General features: G+C 45.8%; 1 protein-coding gene across 2 annotated transcripts in view; it reads right to left on the reverse strand.

The window, feature by feature from the left end:
• The window catches only part of EDN3 (endothelin 3), a 34774-nt gene extending 19386 nt beyond the window's left edge, over window positions 1-15388 (reverse strand). Inside the window, exons 1-3 of one of the 2 annotated variants that reach the window (XM_030533804.1) lie at window positions 15312-15388; window positions 14877-15156; window positions 14076-14340 (exon numbers count right to left, since the gene is read on the reverse strand). In XM_030533804.1, coding sequence (XP_030389664.1) covers window positions 14076-14340; window positions 14877-14928 — 317 coding nt within the window. In that variant the 5' untranslated portion in view covers window positions 14929-15156; window positions 15312-15388. Of the gene's footprint in view, window positions 1-14075; window positions 14341-14876; window positions 15234-15311 lie in introns of those variants that run through there. The other variant, XM_030533803.1, reaches the window with a different exon arrangement.
• Window positions 15389-19233: the final 3845 nt, after the last annotated feature.

Here is a 19233-nt window from a genome sequence, read left to right on the forward strand (position 1 = left end):
TGAAATAACATGAAACTGGGCCCTAAAAATCTAGCCAATGTGTGTGACATAAAAGATAGCAATGATATAATCCAATTATAAAGTGATAATTTATTATATTTAATAAATCTGTCTTAATTTGAAACATGCCTGTTTTGAAAGGGAACATTTGTTCAGAATCCATGCATTCAAAATTTTGCAATTTTTGTGGTTAGGAATTTACAAAAAAGAACTGTTCAACTTATATTTTAGCTTGTTTTTTTTCAACAATTTCTAACTGAAGATAACAAAAAGAAAAGAAAAACAAAAAAGGACAGTCTCCAGTCAGTCAAAAGGAACTAGTGGATTCCAGAAAGGCTTATCTAGTGTTTTGCCTGCAGTTTTACCAGTAGGTATGACCATAATCCATGATCTCTTCTTTATTTACTTTTAATAGCTTGTGAGGTTTATTCTCCTTTAATCTTTCTGTTTCTGTCATACAATCTATATTAGGATACACACATGCAGACGGGTAACATGATCCTTGCTGAGCATACCCAGGGAAAACTCCCACAGACTTGTTTGCAGTGTGGTTGTAGCTGTATTAGTCCCAGGATATTAGAGAGATACAGTCGGTGAGGTAGTATCTTTTGATGGACCAACTTCTGTTGGTGAGAGAGAGAAGTTTTTGAACTACACAGAGCTCTTCTTCAGCTCTATATGCGTCTGATGAAGTGGGCATTCACCCACAAAAGCTTATGCTCCAATACATCTGTTAGTCTTTAAGGTGCCACAGGACTCTTTGTTGCTTTTTACACCCACCCTGTCTCTCTAACAGACTCAAATGAGCATATGAATAGGGTCTGCCGAAACCTGATACAGGTAAATGCAATGCAGTGGCAAATCTTCCATACACAAATAGCCATCTTTATACCAAAACAAAACCCAGTAAGAAGTAAAGAGAGCCATTAGAAGAATAAATAATAATAAAGCATTTTGAAGCTGACCTAAGTCAGTAGTGAATTAAGGTGATTAATCTCTGGTGGGTATTAGTGGCCTACTGTAGGTGGAATCAGTGGCTGTTGTCAGTCTGACACCTAGTGTCCACTCCCACAACAAGCCGGATGACAGTTTCAGCAAAGAGACCAAAGGCCTGAATATGCATGGAAAGCGAATACCCAACTACCCTTTCTCAGCCCTAGAGGTGGGTTCCATCCTGCCAACTCAGGAGCGCATAATTTAATAGGAAAACTGGCTGGAGCTGTCTGCCGAGCACACATCATACTCTTACATGGCAGTCAAAATCTGAAATATCTGATTCATTAATATTGTTGGATTCAGTATGTGTGTCCGTTATTCAGTGACAAGAATGTTTCACTGTGGGTATGGCTACATTTGGAATTTCAAAGCGCTACCCCGGCAGCGCTGCGGGAGCGCTGCCGCGGCAGCGCTTTGAAGTGTGACTGTAGTCAGAGCGGCAGCGCTGGGAGAGAGCTCTCCCAGCGCTGCATGTAAACCACATCCCTTTACGGGTGTAGCGTGCAGTGCTGGGAGCCGCGCTCCCAGTGCTGCTGCCTGATTACACTGACGCTTTACAGCGCTGTATCTTGCAGCGCTCAGGGGTGTGTTTTTTCACACCCCAGTTGCAGCGCTGTAAAGTGTGAGTGTAGCCAAGGCCTATGTTTGTGAGATGCTGCTCGCCTCATCCTCTGCCAACCCATCCTGAAAACTAAGAGGCAGACCACTGGGCTATGTTTGCACTCTTCCAGCCCTGGAGGAGATATCTGGATAAGTACAGAAGTTCAGAACTGGACAGCCAGCACAGAAATATTAGGCCAAATTCTGCCTTTACCTGTACCCATCCAATCCATAAATTCATATTTTAAAGTATGAAGGACCATTAGATAATCTAGTCTGACTTCCTGTATAACCACAAGACAGAATTTCATCCAGTTACTCCTGCACCAAGCCAGTAACTTGTGTTTGAATAATGCATAATCTTCCTGGATTTGAACGCTTCACGCAATGAAAAATATGAATTTGTCTAATATGAATTTGTCTACTTTTAACTTCCAGCCATTGGTTCTTGTTATGTATTTCTCTGCTACCTTAATAATCCTTTCAGTATCTTGTATTTTTTCTGCATGAAGGCACTTTTACATTGTAATCAAGTCACCTCTTGTTCTTTTACTGACATCATTGCAGTGACCCAGGCAAATTTAACCCATTCAGCTTATCTCCAATGACCTTAAATAACTCTGTCAGCAACACTATAAAATCTATTTATTGGACCACACATTGCTTTTGAATGCACATCTCAGCTCCCATCAAAAGATAAGGGGCCATTAAACGTTTTAAAGATGTAACCTAGAAAAGATTTTGGTTTCTTCTCTAAGTTATTTCATGAATAAATTTTATAATTGAGCCTATAAGTCAGTGGGTCTTGCCAAAAAGTAGTAGTTCCTTCTGTTGAGAGATTTTCAGTATCTTTAATTGCAGGAACAAGATAAAATTAATCACTTAACAGAGAACACGGAATCATAAAGCAATTCAATCATTATTACTGAATAACAGATCGCCTCGGCATGTAGCATATACTAGCTCTTCACAATGGTTTTGCAATGTAACCTTTTGCCCACAAGGACATTAATTGCTACATCCTTCTGTGACTTTCATTTAGGACTCCCTCCTTTCTCTCTAAGGCTCTCACCATTTCCAACAAACAAGACAACAGTATCAAAATGACACCAGCATGCTCTGATGGCTGAAGTGACCCCAGTAGTTCACTGACAAGTCCAGACAGACACACGCTCTCACTTTTTTCACATGGGGAGTCTCCAGGGTCAGAGCCTAGAAACATTGTAATTTTCTGCCTTCCGACACCTCCCTACTTGCTGATCTAAGATGCTTCTCACCACAGTTGGGAGCAGGGGAGGAAGGGGTAGGCAGTTAAGTGATAAAATCTGCTTTGGGTTGGCACTCTACCTCCAGCACTGTTTTTAAGGAAATCTCAATCATCTCCCTAGGGCCAGAGAAGCCAAAACCAGAGTCTGTTTTAAATATGTTAATACAATGTTTAAAAGCATCTTCTGTGCAAAGAGGTAGGCAAAGAAATGAGGTTGGAGGAGGAAGGGAATTTGGCAGCATGGTATATAATAAGAAAGAGTAAAACAGGAGGAACTAAGGGCTGTGAGGGAGGAAGGATGTAATTCAAAGGGGATAATGATGGTGTGGGGAGGAAAGAAAATAGGGAGAGAGTGGAAGATGCTGCTGAGCCTAGATGGGAAATGAGTGGTGAGGAAGTAAGAGAAGAAAGGAAAAGAGGTGAGTAAGCAGAAATTTCAGAAAACTATCCTTCTGGCCTCCTGCTCCTTTTACTTCCTAAGAGTAAATAATGCTCTTTCTAGGGATACCAAACCTACTTCGGATCAGCTTTCTTTGACAGCAAACTGTTTCGCTGTCAAATACTGTCTCAGCTGCATGCACTTAGCAACGGTGACAAAACAGGGCCACTTAGAAACACTACATATATAATGTTCTTATGGACATTGTGGCTATTCCTATTCAGAAAGCGTAGGCTGAATTCTAGGGGATATTAAACTACTCACTGCGGGCCACATTCTACTCAGTCATATTCCTGATCAATCCAACTAACTTCAGGGGGCCTGGCTGCTCAGGGTGTACAGTCAGCACAGTGGTAGGGTGTCATAGATAAGTAAGAGTTAATAGAACAAAAGTACTTCACGTTTCTTTTGCCTGTAAAGGGTTAACAAGATCAATGAGCCAGGCTGTCACCTGACCAGAAGACCAATCAGGGGACAGGATACTTTCAAATCTTGAGGGAGGGAAGTTTGTGTGTGTGCTGTTAGTTTTTGGTTGTTGTTCACTCTGGGGGCTCAGAGGGACCAGACGTGCAACCAGGTTTCTCTCCAAACTCCCTGATACAGGTTCTTATAAATTCAAAATAGTGAGTACTAGGTAGATAAAGCAAGTTAGGCTTATGTTTGTTTTCTTTATTTGCAAATGTGTATTTGGCTGGAAGGAGTTCAAATTTATATTTTGCTGAAAGGATTTTAATTTGTACTTGAATACTTAGGCTGGGAGGATATTCCCAGTGTCTCTAGCTGAAAGACCCTGTACTTATTCCATTTTAAATTTATAAAGATAATTTTTACTGTTTTTCTCTCTTTAATTAAAAGTTTCTTGTTTAAGAACCTGATTTTTTTTATTCTGGTGTGAGACCCCAGGGGATGGGGTCTGGATCCACCAGGGAATTGGTGAGGAGAAAGGAGGGAGGGGGGAGAGAGAGGCTAATTTCTATCTGTGTTAGGATTACTGTCTCTCTCAGGGAGAATCTGGGAGGGGAAGAGAGAAAGAGGGGGGAAGGTACATTTTCTTCTCTGTTTTAAGATTCAAGGAGTTTGAATCACAGTGATCTTCCAGGGTAACCCAGGGAGGGGAAGCCTGGGAGAGGCAACGGTGAGGGAAAGAGTTTACTTTCCTTCTGTTAAGATCCAGAGGGACTGGGTCTTGGGGGTCCCCGGGCAAGGTTTTGGGGGGACCAGAGTGTACCAGGCACTGGAATTCCTGGTTGGTGGCAGCGCTACAAGTACTAAGCTGGTAATTGAGCTTAGAGGAATTCATGCTGGTACCCCAACTTTTGGACGCTAGGGTTCAGAGTGAGGAATTATACCATGACATAGGGTCTATATGCCTGACACTAAAACCCAGCTGTGCTCTTGTTGCACTGGATGTGTGTATTTTCAAGAAGGGTCAATGTCTCCATGCACGGCCCTTCCATCTGCTCTCAGATATGCATCCCTGCTTCTGTGGAAGCTCCCTGGGTGTAGCTAAGCCAGTGGTGCCAAGTGTCATACATCTCTGATATATGCAGTGTTATAGCTGTGTCAGTCCCAGGATATTAGAGAGACAAGGTGGGTGAGGTAATGTATGTTATTGGACCAATTTCTGTTGGTGGGAGAGAGAAACTTTTGAGCTTACAGATAAAAGCAGAGCTCAGTGTAAGCACAAAAGCTTGTCATTTTCACCACCAAAAATTGGTCCAATAACATATATTACCCCATCAATCTTTTGTCCTTCTCTGTCTCTCATGACATTCTCACATTCCTGCAGCCTAGCAGGAGCCTCAAGCATCTACCTTGGCGAGAACAAAAGCTGTAGTTACTCCTTCTGTCCACCAAGGTCTGCAGGGACACCTGCTCTGCAGGCAGCCACCTCTCTGGGCTTGTCTACATCACAAAGTTGCAGCGCTGGTGAGGGGGTTACAGCGCTGCAACTTAGGAGGTGTACACATCTTCAGGGCATCACCAGCGCTGCAACTCCCTGTTTGCAGCGCTGGCCGTACTCCCGTTTTGTCTCGGGTGTAGAGGATCCAGCGCTGGTAATCAAGTGTAGACACTTACCAGCGCTTTTCTTGACCTCCGTGGAATAAGCAGGTATCCCAGCATATCTGAGGAAGCCTCTGGTAATCAAGCTGGTCTCCTTCCCCGGTTTGCTCTCGCGTTCCCCGAACTTCCGTGCAAGCAGGTCTCCTTCCCTGCGGTTTGCAGGGTGGTTCGGGGAACGCGAGAGCAAACCGCGGCGAAGCTGGTCTCCTTTCCCGGTTTGCTCTCGCGTTCCCCGAACCCCCCTTGAAGCCGCCCAACAGCGCTGCAGTGTGGCCACATCTAACACCACTTGCAGCGCTGGTTGCTGTAAGTGTGGCCACTCTGCAGTGCTGGTCCTATACAGCTGTACTAATACAGCTGTAACAACCAGCGCTGCAAAATTTTAGATGTAGACATACCCTCTGTCTCCCCTCTAGGTGTTCTCTCTGCTGGAGGAGGTCGGGAAAGGCTCAAGCAACAGGAGGTCTGCTAGGTGGGACAGAAGGTGAGTGGGTTCAGTACAGGCACCAAGCGCTCCTGCCAGAGTACAGCCAATCCCTGGGAGACTCCAGCCACCCAACCCACCCTTGGAGTAGCCAGCTAACATTCCCCCAAACTGTACTGTGCACCCCCTGATTCCAGCAACCCCAGCTCCCACTAATTCACACCCCTTCTAGCACCCACCCAAACTAGCTCCCATCCACGCCAGCTGCTAAGTTTTATGCAGCTTCACGGCCTACCTGTCACTGCATTTGGGACGCAGTATGCTGACCATAAACTCAAGTTTATGCTCAGATGCAAATATTAGAAAATGTTCATAACTCATTCATAAAACTTCATATCCAGCTGCATAAAACTTGACAGCTCTGCTAAAGTCAGAAATCAGCTCTCATACTGAAAGCCATAAGTGCTAGATCCGTACCCAGGGCAGTGTTGTGGGACTTCCTGGACATTTTAATACAAGCAGGAGAGCCTGATTTTCCCACTCCATTATACCAATTTATATTGGAGGAACTCCTTGGACTTGAATGCAAATTCACTAGTTTTTACACCAGTGTAACACAGTGGAGAGCCAGTCCTTGAGTGAGTTTACTTTCTGGACAATTATGCAGTGAAAGTGCTTATGTTATTGTCACAGCAAAAGTCATCTTATCAAAAGACTGGTCTGTTTGAATCCTGTCTCATTACTGTAAATTGTCCTTCTCTACTCTGAAATGAAAACCATATGATTAGATTTCACCAGTAAATCAGTCTTTCAAAAATAAGAGCTTGACCCTGAAAACCTACCCTGAATAATCCCATTGAGCTCAATGGCATTACTTGCATGAGTAATGACTGGGATCAGGTTCTGTTCAAACTATTTGACTAGGTTATTTTTTTTAACTGAACGTTTCAACATTTATACTTGTTTTAACGTGTCAATAGAGGCAAAGATTCAAATACTGATTTAAAAATAAGCACTCTGGGTTTCAATATTCCTCAGGGTCAAGCCAAAACTCACACATGCACTGGGTTCACAATGAGGACTTCAGATTAGTGGATATTTTTAATTTATTCAGTTGAAAATAATATATCATCCAGACAAGAAGTTTAAGAAATATAGTATGAAAAGTGTAAATTTAAAAAAAACCTACCCTGACGGACTAGTAAATCAATGCAAATGAAGCATAATATGGGTGTTTACACTGAAATCATACACTTCCTAAAATTATTAATCAAATCCTTTAATTTTTAAAAATACAAACTTCTACCCTAAACCTTTCCTCCATTTGCTGCTCTCCTCACAGGGGAAAAAAAGTTCAAGTGAAAAAAAAAATAGAATTCTCCTACTTCACTCTCCTACACTATCAATGTTGCACGACTGTCCCTTAGAACTGAGCCAAATATGCATGTACTGTACTTGGTTTTGATTTGCTATGTCACTCACGGGTCCTTCTGAATTGATTTCAAATGGGCCAGGGTCAATGTGCATCCAGGATTCATACAGCTGTGGCCAAAGACAGACAACGTCATGCATCACTAACAACTACCCTCTGACCAGGGTGGATAAAAATCAATTTTTTTTTAATTTAAAAAAATCGGATTTTTTTAAATTTAAATTGGATTTTTTGATAAAAACGTTTTTTAGGGAAAAAACCCTATCTAAAGATAGTTCTAATTAAGATACATCACAATGGAATAGGGATTATAAATTAAAATTCTATAGTATGAGACAATATATTCATGTAATGTTTAAGAAAAGTTTTGTAAATGAGTTCCAATAGTTCATGGATTAGGGAACCAATTTTATGGGGTTCTAGGGGCTTCTGTATAGATTATTTAGGTTAATCTTTCTATCTACCCAATGGGACTCAGTGCTCAGTCTAGAAGATACTATCAGAAATGCTTAGTTTTGCCATTCTCAAACTGTGGATTTATGTGTCCAGAAGTAACATGCTTGTTAACAGCAAAAAAAATTTAAAATAAATATAGAGAGAGAGGTGAAAAATAACAAACCTCAACCCTATTGTCCCTCTGCAAATTTGTGTACACAGAGTCAATCCTTTACCTCTCTCTAAAAGTGCAAATCTAAAAAGTTCAATGAATAGAACATTGTTGGGAGCAGAATACATCTGGACAAGGAATGGAAGTCTGGAGATAAATGTGAAAAGGGAGAGACAAGCAATAGAAACAAAAGTGAAACTGTTTGAGCAGCATATTCCAGAAGTCTTCAGCTCTTTCTGAGTGTAGCCTGCACTGATTTAAGATCTACCATACTATTCTCTCACTAGAAGGGAAACCTTTAATGCAGCAAGTCATAAGAGACCCAGTGTGGGTCTCATCTATCTCTGAGTTGTGAAGAATATGTATTAAGGTTACAACAATCAACAAGAATACACTTTTATGTAGAAATACATGATTAAATCGAGTCTTCCTGACTAGGGTTTAATCAAATCCACCCTGCCTCTGACCAGAATTGATGGTAGGCTGAGGGCTCTGCACATGACTGATGAGAGCCGCAAACTGGCTTGGCAAGCACCCCACATCCATAAGGTGGTTGCTATATTCAAAGACAAAGGCTCAATCCTATTCCTGCTGGACTAAAAAGGGACTTTTGCCACTGACTTAAAGGGGTGCAGAATCTAACCCCAAAAAGTTCAAATCAGTTTTGGAACTCGTGGGGAAAACATTTACAATGAAGTTATTGGTTATTAAAAGTTTCACCAGTCAAGCCTTGGTTTAAATACGAGTGATAAATATTTAGCTAAAATTATTCCTAACTAAGCCCAGTGGTGGTGAAGTATGGAGTTTCAAGGACCGGGGTGACTGGTTACTGCACATTTACAGAGTTAATAAGACTTGTCAATTGACAGTGCTTCCAGCTGGAATTGGTTGGTGCATTCACAAAGGAAGTAGTGCTGGATATAGCCTGTAAGTCAGGACGCATTAGCTTTATGTATTTTTGCTGTTACTTGATTTTTCTCAGTGTTGTTATTCTGAACCAATTAAAGTCCTTGTAGTTAATTAAAAACACGTTTAGATAAATTGCAGAAGTTCCCAAACTCTGGTCAGTGGACCAGTTGCTGGTGGTCAATGGAAAGCTGGATGGTCACAGGGGGATGACTCCTCTGCCTTGTTTCCAGCTTCTAATGTGCATTAAATGAAGCTAAAAATACATTAAATTCTTTCCTAATTACTTTTTAAAGGTACAATTGCTGTGGCTCCTCCAGGGATTTATCTGATTATTAGTAGGAGGCAGCCCATGAAACATTCCCCTTAGGCGACAGCTACACTATGAGCTAGGGCTGTGATTCCCCTGCTCGCATACACATACTCACACTAGTTCTCATTGAAGTAGTGCAAATAAAAATAACAGTGGAGGCATGACTTAGCTGTGCTAAGTTCAAAGCTGCCTGAAACTCATGAGTACATACCCAGCACAGCTAAGCCAGTCTCTGCTGTTGCTACCCATGCTATCATGGCTACGCTGCTATTTATACTTGAGGTACTGTGAATATGTGTATGTGAGCAAGGGAATCACTAGTTCATAGCGTAGGCGTGGCCTTAGAATATATTTAAGACTCTTGGACTTCTTGTTTCAGGCAGGAAATCAGAGCGCCCCCAGTCTAGATATAGGAGCCAAGGCTCAGAAATTGAGGCTGTAGGCTCAGTGTTACTCTGTCCTGGACTAGGTCTTTCTGTTAATCCATCTAGGTATTGATCCTGCTGTTCAACATGCAAGCCCCTCCCAGCCTGACTTTTAGGACAGGGGTAAGCAACCTATGGCACACATGCCGAAGCTGCCATGCGAGCTGATTTTCAGTGGCACTCACACTGCCCAGGTCCTGGCCACCGCTCTGGGGGGCTCTGCATTTTAATTTAATTTTAAATGAAGCTTCTTAAACATTTTAAAAACCTTATTTACTTTACATACAACAATAGTTTAGTTATATATTATAGACTTATAGAAAGAGACCTTCTAAAAATGTGAAAACGTATTACTGGCACGTGAAACTTTAAATTAGAGCGACTAAATGAAGACTCAGCAAACCACTTCTGAAAGGCTGCCAACCCCTGTTCTAGTATGTGAGACTTCACACTGCAAACATTAACCAAAACAAAGAAGGTAACAGAATTAAGTGCTGTGTGTAGTTAACAGTAACTTCAGACAAGTGTCTGATACTCTGTTTAGTTTATCAGCAGCCATAATCCTAACGGGACAATGTATGTTGTAAGATGTTCTCCACCACTTCCTTGATATGTTTGTCAGCACCTCAACAAAGTGGTGAGAGATACTGTCAGAGGAAAGGTTTCAGAGTAGCAGTCGTGTTAGTCTGTATCAGCAAAAAGAACAGGAGTATTTGTGGTACTCGAGAGACTAACAAATATATTTGAGCATAAGCTTTCGTGGGCTACAGCCCACTTCACTGGATGCACAGAATGGAACATACAGTAAGAAGATATTTATACATACAGAGAACATGAAAAGGTGGAAGTACCCATACCAACCATAAGAGGCTAATTAATTAAGAGAAGCTGTTATCACCAGGGGAGAAAAACTTTTGAAGTGATAATCAAGATGGCCCATTTTGAACAGCTGACATGAAGGTGTGAGAATACTTTAACATGGGAAAATAGATTCAATTAGTGTAATAACCAAGCCATTCCCAGTCTCTGTTCAAACCTAAGTTAATGGTATCTAGTTTGCATATTAATTCAAGTTCAGCAGCTTCTCATTGGAGTCTGTTTTTGAAGCTTTTCTGTTGCAAAATTGCCACCTTAACGTCTGTCACTGAGTGATTAGAGAGGCTGAAGTGTACATTGGCCAAACCAGACAGTCTCTATGCAAAAGAATAAACAGACACAAATCTGACATCAGGAATCATAACATTCAAAAACCAGCAGAACAGTTCATGTTCTCTGTGTGTATAAATATCTTCACATCCAATGAAGTGAGCTGTAGCCCACGAAAGCTTATGCTCAAATAAATTTGTTAGTCTCTAAGGTGCCACAAGTATTCCTGTTCTTTTTGTCAGAGGAAAGACTGTGTTGAGGCACAGTATAGGAAAGCGTAGTAGAGATTAGAATTATGCTGGAATTATGCTGGAATTTCAGGATATGCGTGTCAGTGAAATGGATAATGTGCAGCTATGGACAGAAAAGAAAGTAAAAAAATGTCTACCTGAACAAATCTGCTCCCTGAGTGTATCTTAAGTTTTCTCTGCTTATTTAGTGACAAATGAGATTTTACTACACTTATACTTCTGTTAGCTTTGCAAAGCTAGTGCAGTTGAGTTGAGGATTTTATTCTAGTTCAGGCATCAACAGAATTGTTAACTAAGAGCTTGATTCCCCCCTTGATTGCCCTTCCTCATGTGATAGTGCCTTCAATGGGATGACTCATATGAATTCTCCACAGCGGAGGGGGGTCATTAAATCCAGCACCAAGTTCCAAAAGCAGGATCTCAGCTAACTTGTTAAGAAGCATGAGCCAAGACTCCCAATTGAGTTGACAGGGCTGGCACTGAGAAAAGCCATCTTGTTACAGGTTAATTTAGCAGATTTTCCCTGGGGTCACTGAGAGACGACAAACATGGAACCTCCAGAGAGTCACTCTTCAGAGCAGAACTTTAATATATCTCTCTGTACAAAGGGCACGATGGGATAGTTCATTGGCTACAAACAACCCTTTCCATTTATTATTATTATGTAGAATCTGACCTCCAGAGCGCTAGGCACTTTGAGGGCAAAGAGCGTGCAATCTAAAAATATGGCTGCTGCTGTTCTGCCTTCCTTGCACTGAGATATTAGCTCCCTGGACAAGAGCTGCTATAAGTTTGGTGCACATTCACACACACTCAGTCCGGGGCCTCGTAACTGGTAAGATGGCCAAGTAGCAGCTGGGGGAGTCATGCAGGGGAGGGATGGCAGCAAGAACTTGGTGCACGGCTCTCTGTAGACTCTCCCCTCTTCTGGGCGGGGAGCCTCAGCCCCCACAGCACACCATCCCTGAGGGGAATCCCTTCAACTGCAGTCTGCAAGGATCATCCTACAGCCCTCCTGTACCATTCCCAGGAGGGAAGGGAGAGCACCCTCAGCCCCTTACTTGCTCTGGTGTACTGGTTCCCAGCTCCCCCAGAAAAGGAATCTCCTTACTCCCCAGGGACACAGCATCTTCTCCCTCCCTGAAGGGGCCTCGTTCACTCTAGGGGGCTGAGCCCAGCACCCAATTCCCAGGCTAGCTCACTCTGGGTGGCTGAACCTCTGTCCCCATGGAGGGGGAGGGGTCACTCCACTCCTTATCCCCTTCCTTTTCTCATCCTTCAAGGCTTGGAGATAGAAAAGGAACTCATGTCAAGGGGCTATTCCCCAGCCATGGCCCCGTCCCACCATGTCTCTGGCTTACTCACTTTGGAGAGCCAGTCCCCATCTGCTCATTCCGGCCCAGCTCCAGCTCCCCTGGGATTGCCTGAACTCCAGGTGCTGCTCCCCCTGCCCCATCCCTGGGGGAGGCTCTCCCCCAGCCCTCCCTGGGGTGCTGGTCCCCCTATACTCAGGTGTCTCTCCCAAGGATGCTGCTCCCTCCTATCCCTGGGATCTCTCCCCCAGCTCTCCCTGGGGTGCTGGTCCCCCTATACCCGGGTGTCTCTCCCAAGGATGCTGCTCCCCCTATCCCCGGGATCGCTCTCCCTGGGGTGCTGCTCCCCTTATACCAAGGGTCTCTCCCCCAGCTCTCCCAGGCATGCTGCTCCCCCCATTCCTGGAGGTCTCTCCCAAGCGTGCTGCTCCCCCTATCCCCACAATCTCTTCTCCCCAGGCCTCCCAGGCATGCTGCTCTCCCCACCACCCAGGATCTCTCCCTCCAGCTCTCTCAGCGGTGCTGCTCCCCCCTATACCTGGGATCTCTTCCCCCCAGCTCTCTCTGGGGTGCTGCTCCCCCTATCCCCAGAGTCTCCCCCCCCAGCCCTCCCAGACATTCTGCGCCCCCCTTCCCTGGGAGCTCTCCCTCCAGCTCTCTTGGGGGTGCTGCTCACCCCCCACCACTGCCAGGGTCTCTCTGGGGTGCTGCCCCCTATGCCCAGGGAGGTCTTGCTGGGGTGCCATCCCCCCATGCCTGGGGGGTCTCTCTGAGGTGCCGCCCCCCCCCACACGCCCATAGTCTCGCTGAGGTTACACCACCCCCCACGGCTGGGGTCTCTTGTGCTGAGGTGCTGCCCCCCACCATGCCCGGGGGTCTCTCTTGCTGAGTTGCTGCCCCCCACCATGCCCGGGGTCTCTCTGAGGTGGCTCCTCCCCACAGCTGGAGGGGTCTCGCTGGAGTGCCGCCCCCCCACACCCAGGATCTCTCTGAGGTGCTACCCCCCCCATCCCCGGAGTCTCGCTGAGGTGCCACCACCTGCTGCCTCCCACCACGCCCGGGGGGGGGGTCTTGCTGGGGTGCCGCCCCCCACCACTACCGGAGTCTCTCTGAAGTGGCACCCCCCCACCAGGGGCGGCTCTAGACATTTCGCCGCCCCAAGCACGGTGGCATGCCGCGGGGGGCGCTCTGCCGGTCCCGCGGCTCCAGTGGACCCCCCGCATGCGAGCAGCAGAGCGGGAGGTCCACCGGCAGGGCGCCCCAAGCACACACTTGGCGTGCTAGGGCCTGGAGCCGCCCCTGCCCCCCACGCCCGGGCTCCCGTTGGGGTACCGCCCCCCCCCCACGACCGGGGTCTCTCTGAGGTGGCACCCCTCCCACTGCTGGGGGGCTCTCGCTGGGGTGCCGCCCCTCCCACGCCTGGGCTCTCGCTGGGGTGCCGCCCCTCCCCACACCCGGGGGGGGTGTCCCTGAGATGCTGCCCCCCCCACGCCCGGGATCTCTCTGAAGTGGCACCCCCCCAAATCCAGGCTCTCGCTGGGGTGCCGCCATCCCCCACGCCCGGGGGGGGTCTCCCTGAGGTGCTACCCCCCCCACGCCCGGGATCTCGCTGGGGTGCCGCCCCTCCCCACAGCCGGGGGGGGGTCTCCCTGAGGTGCTGCCCCCCACGCCCAGGCTCTCGCTGGGCTGCCGCCCCTCCCCGCGCCCGGGGGGGGTCTCCCTGAGGTGCTGCCCCCCCACGCCCGGGATCTGTCTGAGATGCCACCCCTCCCCGCGCCCGGGGGGTCTCCCTGAGGTGCTGCCCCCCCCCACGCCCAGGCTATCGCTGGGGTGCCGCCCCTCCCCGCGCCCGGGGGGGGGTCTCGCCGGCGTGCCGCCCCCGCCGCACTCACTCGGGGGTGTTGATCCAGATGATGTCCAGGTGGCAGTAGTACACACACTCCTTGTCCTTGTAGGTGTAGCAAGTGCAGCGCTTGGCTCTGCGGCGCGGCGCTCCCGGGCCATCCGCCTTCCCTCCTCCGCCGGCCGGCAGCCCCCCTGCGGCGGCTCGGCCCGGGCTCTCCACCCCGGCCTGCTCCCGGAGCGCGGGAAACCTCGGGCCCCGGCCGCTGCCGCTCTCCGCGAGGGGCCGGGGGCGAGGCACGGGCAGCGAGAACCCTGCAGGGTGGGGAGAGAAGAAAGGCTGAGCCGCGGGGGAGCAGCCGCTTGGGGGGGTCCCATCCCTCGACCCCCAGCCAGGGGCTTGTCCTTTCCAATGGCGCCCCCCACCCTTGTAACCGGATTGCTTTTGCGGGGTGGCGAGGGGCTGAGTTTGGCTTGAATGCCCTGGCGGACGGTAGGTACGGAGGCAGCTCCCGGGGTCTGTGCCTGCTTTGGGGGCCCCCCCAGGAGCAATGCACGAGCAGGGTGCAGCGCCCCTGGCCCAGGGTGGTACCCGAGGAGTTCGAGTTTCGGGTTCGGTTCGATTTGCAGGCGAGGATTAGTGCGAGGAGGCCCAGTGGTTACAAGAGTTTAGTCTCTTTTCATGCAGCGTTCGTTTAGATTCGCTTGTTTTCTCCTTTAAACCCCACCTTAACCTACTGATTTGGGTTCCTACTTACTGACCACGCACCAGAAGCCGCTGGCGCTGCTGCCTGTGGGGGAGGCTGCTGCAGCCCCCAGCTTTGTGTGCCAACCAAGAAATTCCCTTTTACCTGCGCTCGAGGTCACTGTAAGTCCAAAGAGTAACAAGAATCCCAGCTCCATTAAATCCAAATGGCAAAACTTGTCAACGGCCAGCAAAGGTGGAGTGAGGCGGGGGATGACTTTGTTCCAGGAGAAATCGCTTCAGGTTGGAGGCAGGGGAAATCCTAGGTCTCGCGGCAAACGCTGCTCCCAGCAATCAGCTCCCACACGGAGGTGTGATCGGTGCTTCTGGCTTGTTGGGGGTTTTCTCTTCGCCCCCGTGCAGTATTAGTCCTGAGGAGGAGAGAGCTGTCAAAAGAAGAAAAGATCCATTGCTGCACTTTTCCCATACACCCCCAATCCAATTAGAAACTGGAGCTGCTGTTTTAAAGCTCCAGTTGCCTCCCACAAAACGACAGCTGACTGCTCAGTGTATATGGATGTTGAGGGTTGCTATCACTTACCCCCTCGTGCTCGTGGTTGCCCATGCCTTGCAGCCTTGCACAGGTAGAGAAAGGGAGGAGGCACAAAGTTCTGCCTGAACACCCTCCCCCGATGTTCTTAACTAGCTATGTGGCTCTTAATCCATCGCTCTCAAAAGAGCTGGTGGTATCGGCTCAGAGAGGTCGGCTGTTTTTTGTGGTCAAAGTACTAGATTGTGACTCAGATTTGTGCTCAATTATTTTTTGTTTCTGCCACTGACTTCCTGTGTGATCTTGGGCAAGTCATTTAGGTCCTAGATCCACCAAGTACTTAGGCACCTAAATCTTGAATTTAAGCAGCTAAATCCAGTCCCATGTGATACACAAAACTCCCACTGAATTCTATAGGCGCTTAAAACTCACTCAGTGGCTAAATTTTCAGGGTAAAAATTCGCTAGGTGCCTATTTTTCTGCCTCAGCATAAGAACTGCTGCCTCACTCTAGGTGTCCAGATGCCTATTTCCTTCGCTTGTGCCAAAATGATTCACAAAACGTGGGAAGACAGGCATTCATCTTTTTAAGCTGCGTGCAGCCCCCAATCTGGTAGGCATGGGCTGTCTTCCTCATCGGGTACCAATCAAAATCCAGCTGGAGGAAGAGAAGGTGGTGCTTGCTCCCCTTATAACTTCTAGCTCTGGCAAAGAAGGGAAATTGAATCTAGGTCTCCCACATCCCTGGTGAGTGCTCTAACCACTGGACTCAAGGGTATAAGGTGAACACCTCCTCTGCAGGTGCCTAACTCATTCCTGTAAGAAACACCTTGGGCACCTAGCCGCCTGATTCCAGCCATCAGTGCATTCCCTAAGCCCTCTTTCATGGGGGGAGGGAACCCTACAGACAATTATGCTCACTTTCTGGTATTTCATGAGAGCACTTTTCCCTTTCCCAAGGAAAATACATAATTCTCCTTCCCTACCTCCTCCCACCCCCAAAAAATCAGCTTCTGGTGTGTGTTATTCAGTAGCCACACTTTATATAAAAGCTCAGTTAAATGTCATGTTCCATTAATTAAGAAATTCAGTATTATTGCCTTGTTGCCTGTTTTTAAAGATGTAAACATTAGGCGGAGAGTGTAAATACTATTTTCCTGTCTAACGGTACAAAGAGACATCATGTCTCTGAAAGTGACTACACTTTATGACATGTACTTATAAAATACCAGAAGCAGGAGAGTGAACAGCCACTAAGCCCAAAGGCAGGCTGAAAAAATAGGATCACTGTGAGTTCTTAGAATTATTAGTTAAATCAGAGTTTCTAGTGACAGTGAACCTCAAAGAAGCTCAAGTCACTAGCATTACACTGAAGTTTGGCCCTGATCTAGCAAAGTATGTGCTTAACTGTAAAGATGAGAGTATTCTCATAGATTTCAATACTCTCCACTGCTTAAAGTTAAAAGCATATGCCTTATAACTTTTAGCCCAGTGGTTAGATTACTTGCCTGGCACCGGACCATTCAAAGGTAGAGTGGCTCGTTAACACCTCTGCAGTCATAGGACAAAAAGAGGGGATTCATGAATTAGATTGTTATAACCCAGTGTGGTGAATGGTCCCACTTAATATGTGCTAACTACTTATGCTAAGTATCAGAGGGGTAGCCGTGTTAGTCTGGATCTGTAAAAGCAGCAAAGAATCCTGTGGCACCTTATAGACTAACAGACGTTTTGGAGCATGAGCTTTCGTGGGTGAATACCTACTTCCTCAGATGCATGTAGTGGAATATAGGTATATATAAGCTCATGCTCCAAAACGTCTGTTAGTCTATAAGGTACCACAGGATTCTTTGCTGCTTTTACTTATGCTAAACAATCTATTCCACCTTGCATTTTGCTATGATGCTGGGAGTTCCTTTTCCAAATGTCATGAAAAGCTCTGTATGGTTCGAAACCTTGCCTCTGTCACCACAGCAGTTGCTCAAGTTAAAGATATTATCTCATCCACCTTGTCTCTGTAATATCCTGGAACCGACGTGACTTCAGCTACACTGCATAATACTTAACCTAGGGAGGTGGTGAAATCCCCTTCCCTTAGAGGTTTTTAAGGTCATGCTTGACAAAGCCCTGGCTGGGATGATTTAGTTGGGAATAGGTCCTGCTTTGAGCAGGGGGTTGGACAAGATGACCTCCTGAGGTCTCTTCCAACCCTGATATTCTATGATTCTGTGATTGCATTTTCACCTATCTTCAGGAGAAAAATTATAGAGGCATGTTGTGCTATTATTTCTCAGTCAATGGGAAACACTGTTTGTAAATCAAGGGTGTGATAATTTCCAAATGATATGACTCTAAATTTTAGTTTTATCACCTGAGTTTTCCTTTGTTGCAATATAAGAATTTTCCCTCTCCCTAATAATGAAGTAGTCTCACAGTAATAAGAGAAACAGTGAAAGAAAGGAACAACATAGCAGTATCATCATTGTATCATACTTATGGACTGATTAGCAATACAACAGCCACCAAAGACAATGTTAGAAACAATCTCAAATGCTATTGAGAGGCAGTATTCTGCTTTTAAAATCCTACCATTTCTGTAAATATCGCCTTTAACGTGCTCTGCTCTTTCTTACATCTGCTGTTTTCACTCTGAAAAGACAAGGGATACTGTGTCAGCAAACCAAGTGCAGTGTAAACAAAAAAGTAATAAAATGTATCCTAGAATTCATAATCAAGGTTTAGAAATTAAGAACCCAAGGGCAAGATTTTGACCAAATGAGGTGTAAAAGAAATAAAAGATTAGATGTAACTTCCGCTGAAAAGACAGAGAGGCCCTTAGCAAAGAGATTATTATTTCTGGATTTTGTGTGGCCTGATTCTGTTCTCAACTACATTCAATTCAAAGGAATTATTCCTGATTTCCATCCACGTAAGTAGGAACAGAAACAAATCTTTATCATGCATTATTATTAGTCCTTCATGTTAAGTAAATATATAGACTAATAAGTCACAAATCAGAAGTTGTCTGGAAACACACATTGAATGTCACATCAATAATTAGCACAAAGATTATGATTTTCCTTACTTAATAAGCAATTTCAATAAATGTGCTAGGTTCAGAAATGTTGAATGAATGTTGCATGAATGTTCCATATTTATTTCAAAATTTCTAAATTAGATATATAACTTTTAATTTTAGACCTGCATGGGAAATACTATTTTACGGATAATTTTGTAGCTGTATAGATGCAAACACCTGGAATCCAATACAGTGCCAACATTCTGCTTTCTCAGTCATTGTTTCTAAATGAGGCCCAACGTGGGTATTTCTGATCTAGTGTTCCAAGTTCCAGGAGAGCATATCAATAAGCATAACTATTAACTTATTATTTACTATAATGGAAGAATGCCTAATTAGTAATTAGACCCCAAAAAAGAATGATTGTGCTAATCTTTTACTATTGGTGATTTTGAATGATGTTTAGGCATTGAACTTTACTCATTTTTTGACATATGATAAAGGTGGCTTTGTGAGACCATTTGAGAGCACAGCGTTCTAAAAAGTGCACTAGCAATATTACATAGTCCTTGGTCAAAAAACCTAAAAGGGATTTTTTTTTAAGACATATCCAGCAGGGAGTGTATATGAGGAGGCAGCTTGGCTTAACAGACAGGAAGTTATGAGACCTGATTTACACACTCTTACACACCTTTACCTTTGACTTATTGTGTGACTTTGATAAGTCTTTTTCCCCTCTATACCTCAGTTTCCAAATCTTGAGATCAATGTGCTGCATAGATGCTAAAAATCATTAGCATTAATACTCTCTACCCTCTTCCTCACTTCTCCCCACCTCCAGTATGCCCCTTTCTGCCCCCTGTCTTGGGTTGCAGAAGGAGTGGTGTCAGGAGTCAGCTATGCTGGCACTACACCCATAGAGTACTTCCTCACACCAGGGCAATCCTCAGCTAGG

Source organism: Gopherus evgoodei, chromosome 14 (assembly GCF_007399415.2).
Source record: "Gopherus evgoodei ecotype Sinaloan lineage chromosome 14, rGopEvg1_v1.p, whole genome shotgun sequence".
Classification (NCBI taxonomy): Eukaryota; Metazoa; Chordata; order Testudines; family Testudinidae; genus Gopherus; species Gopherus evgoodei.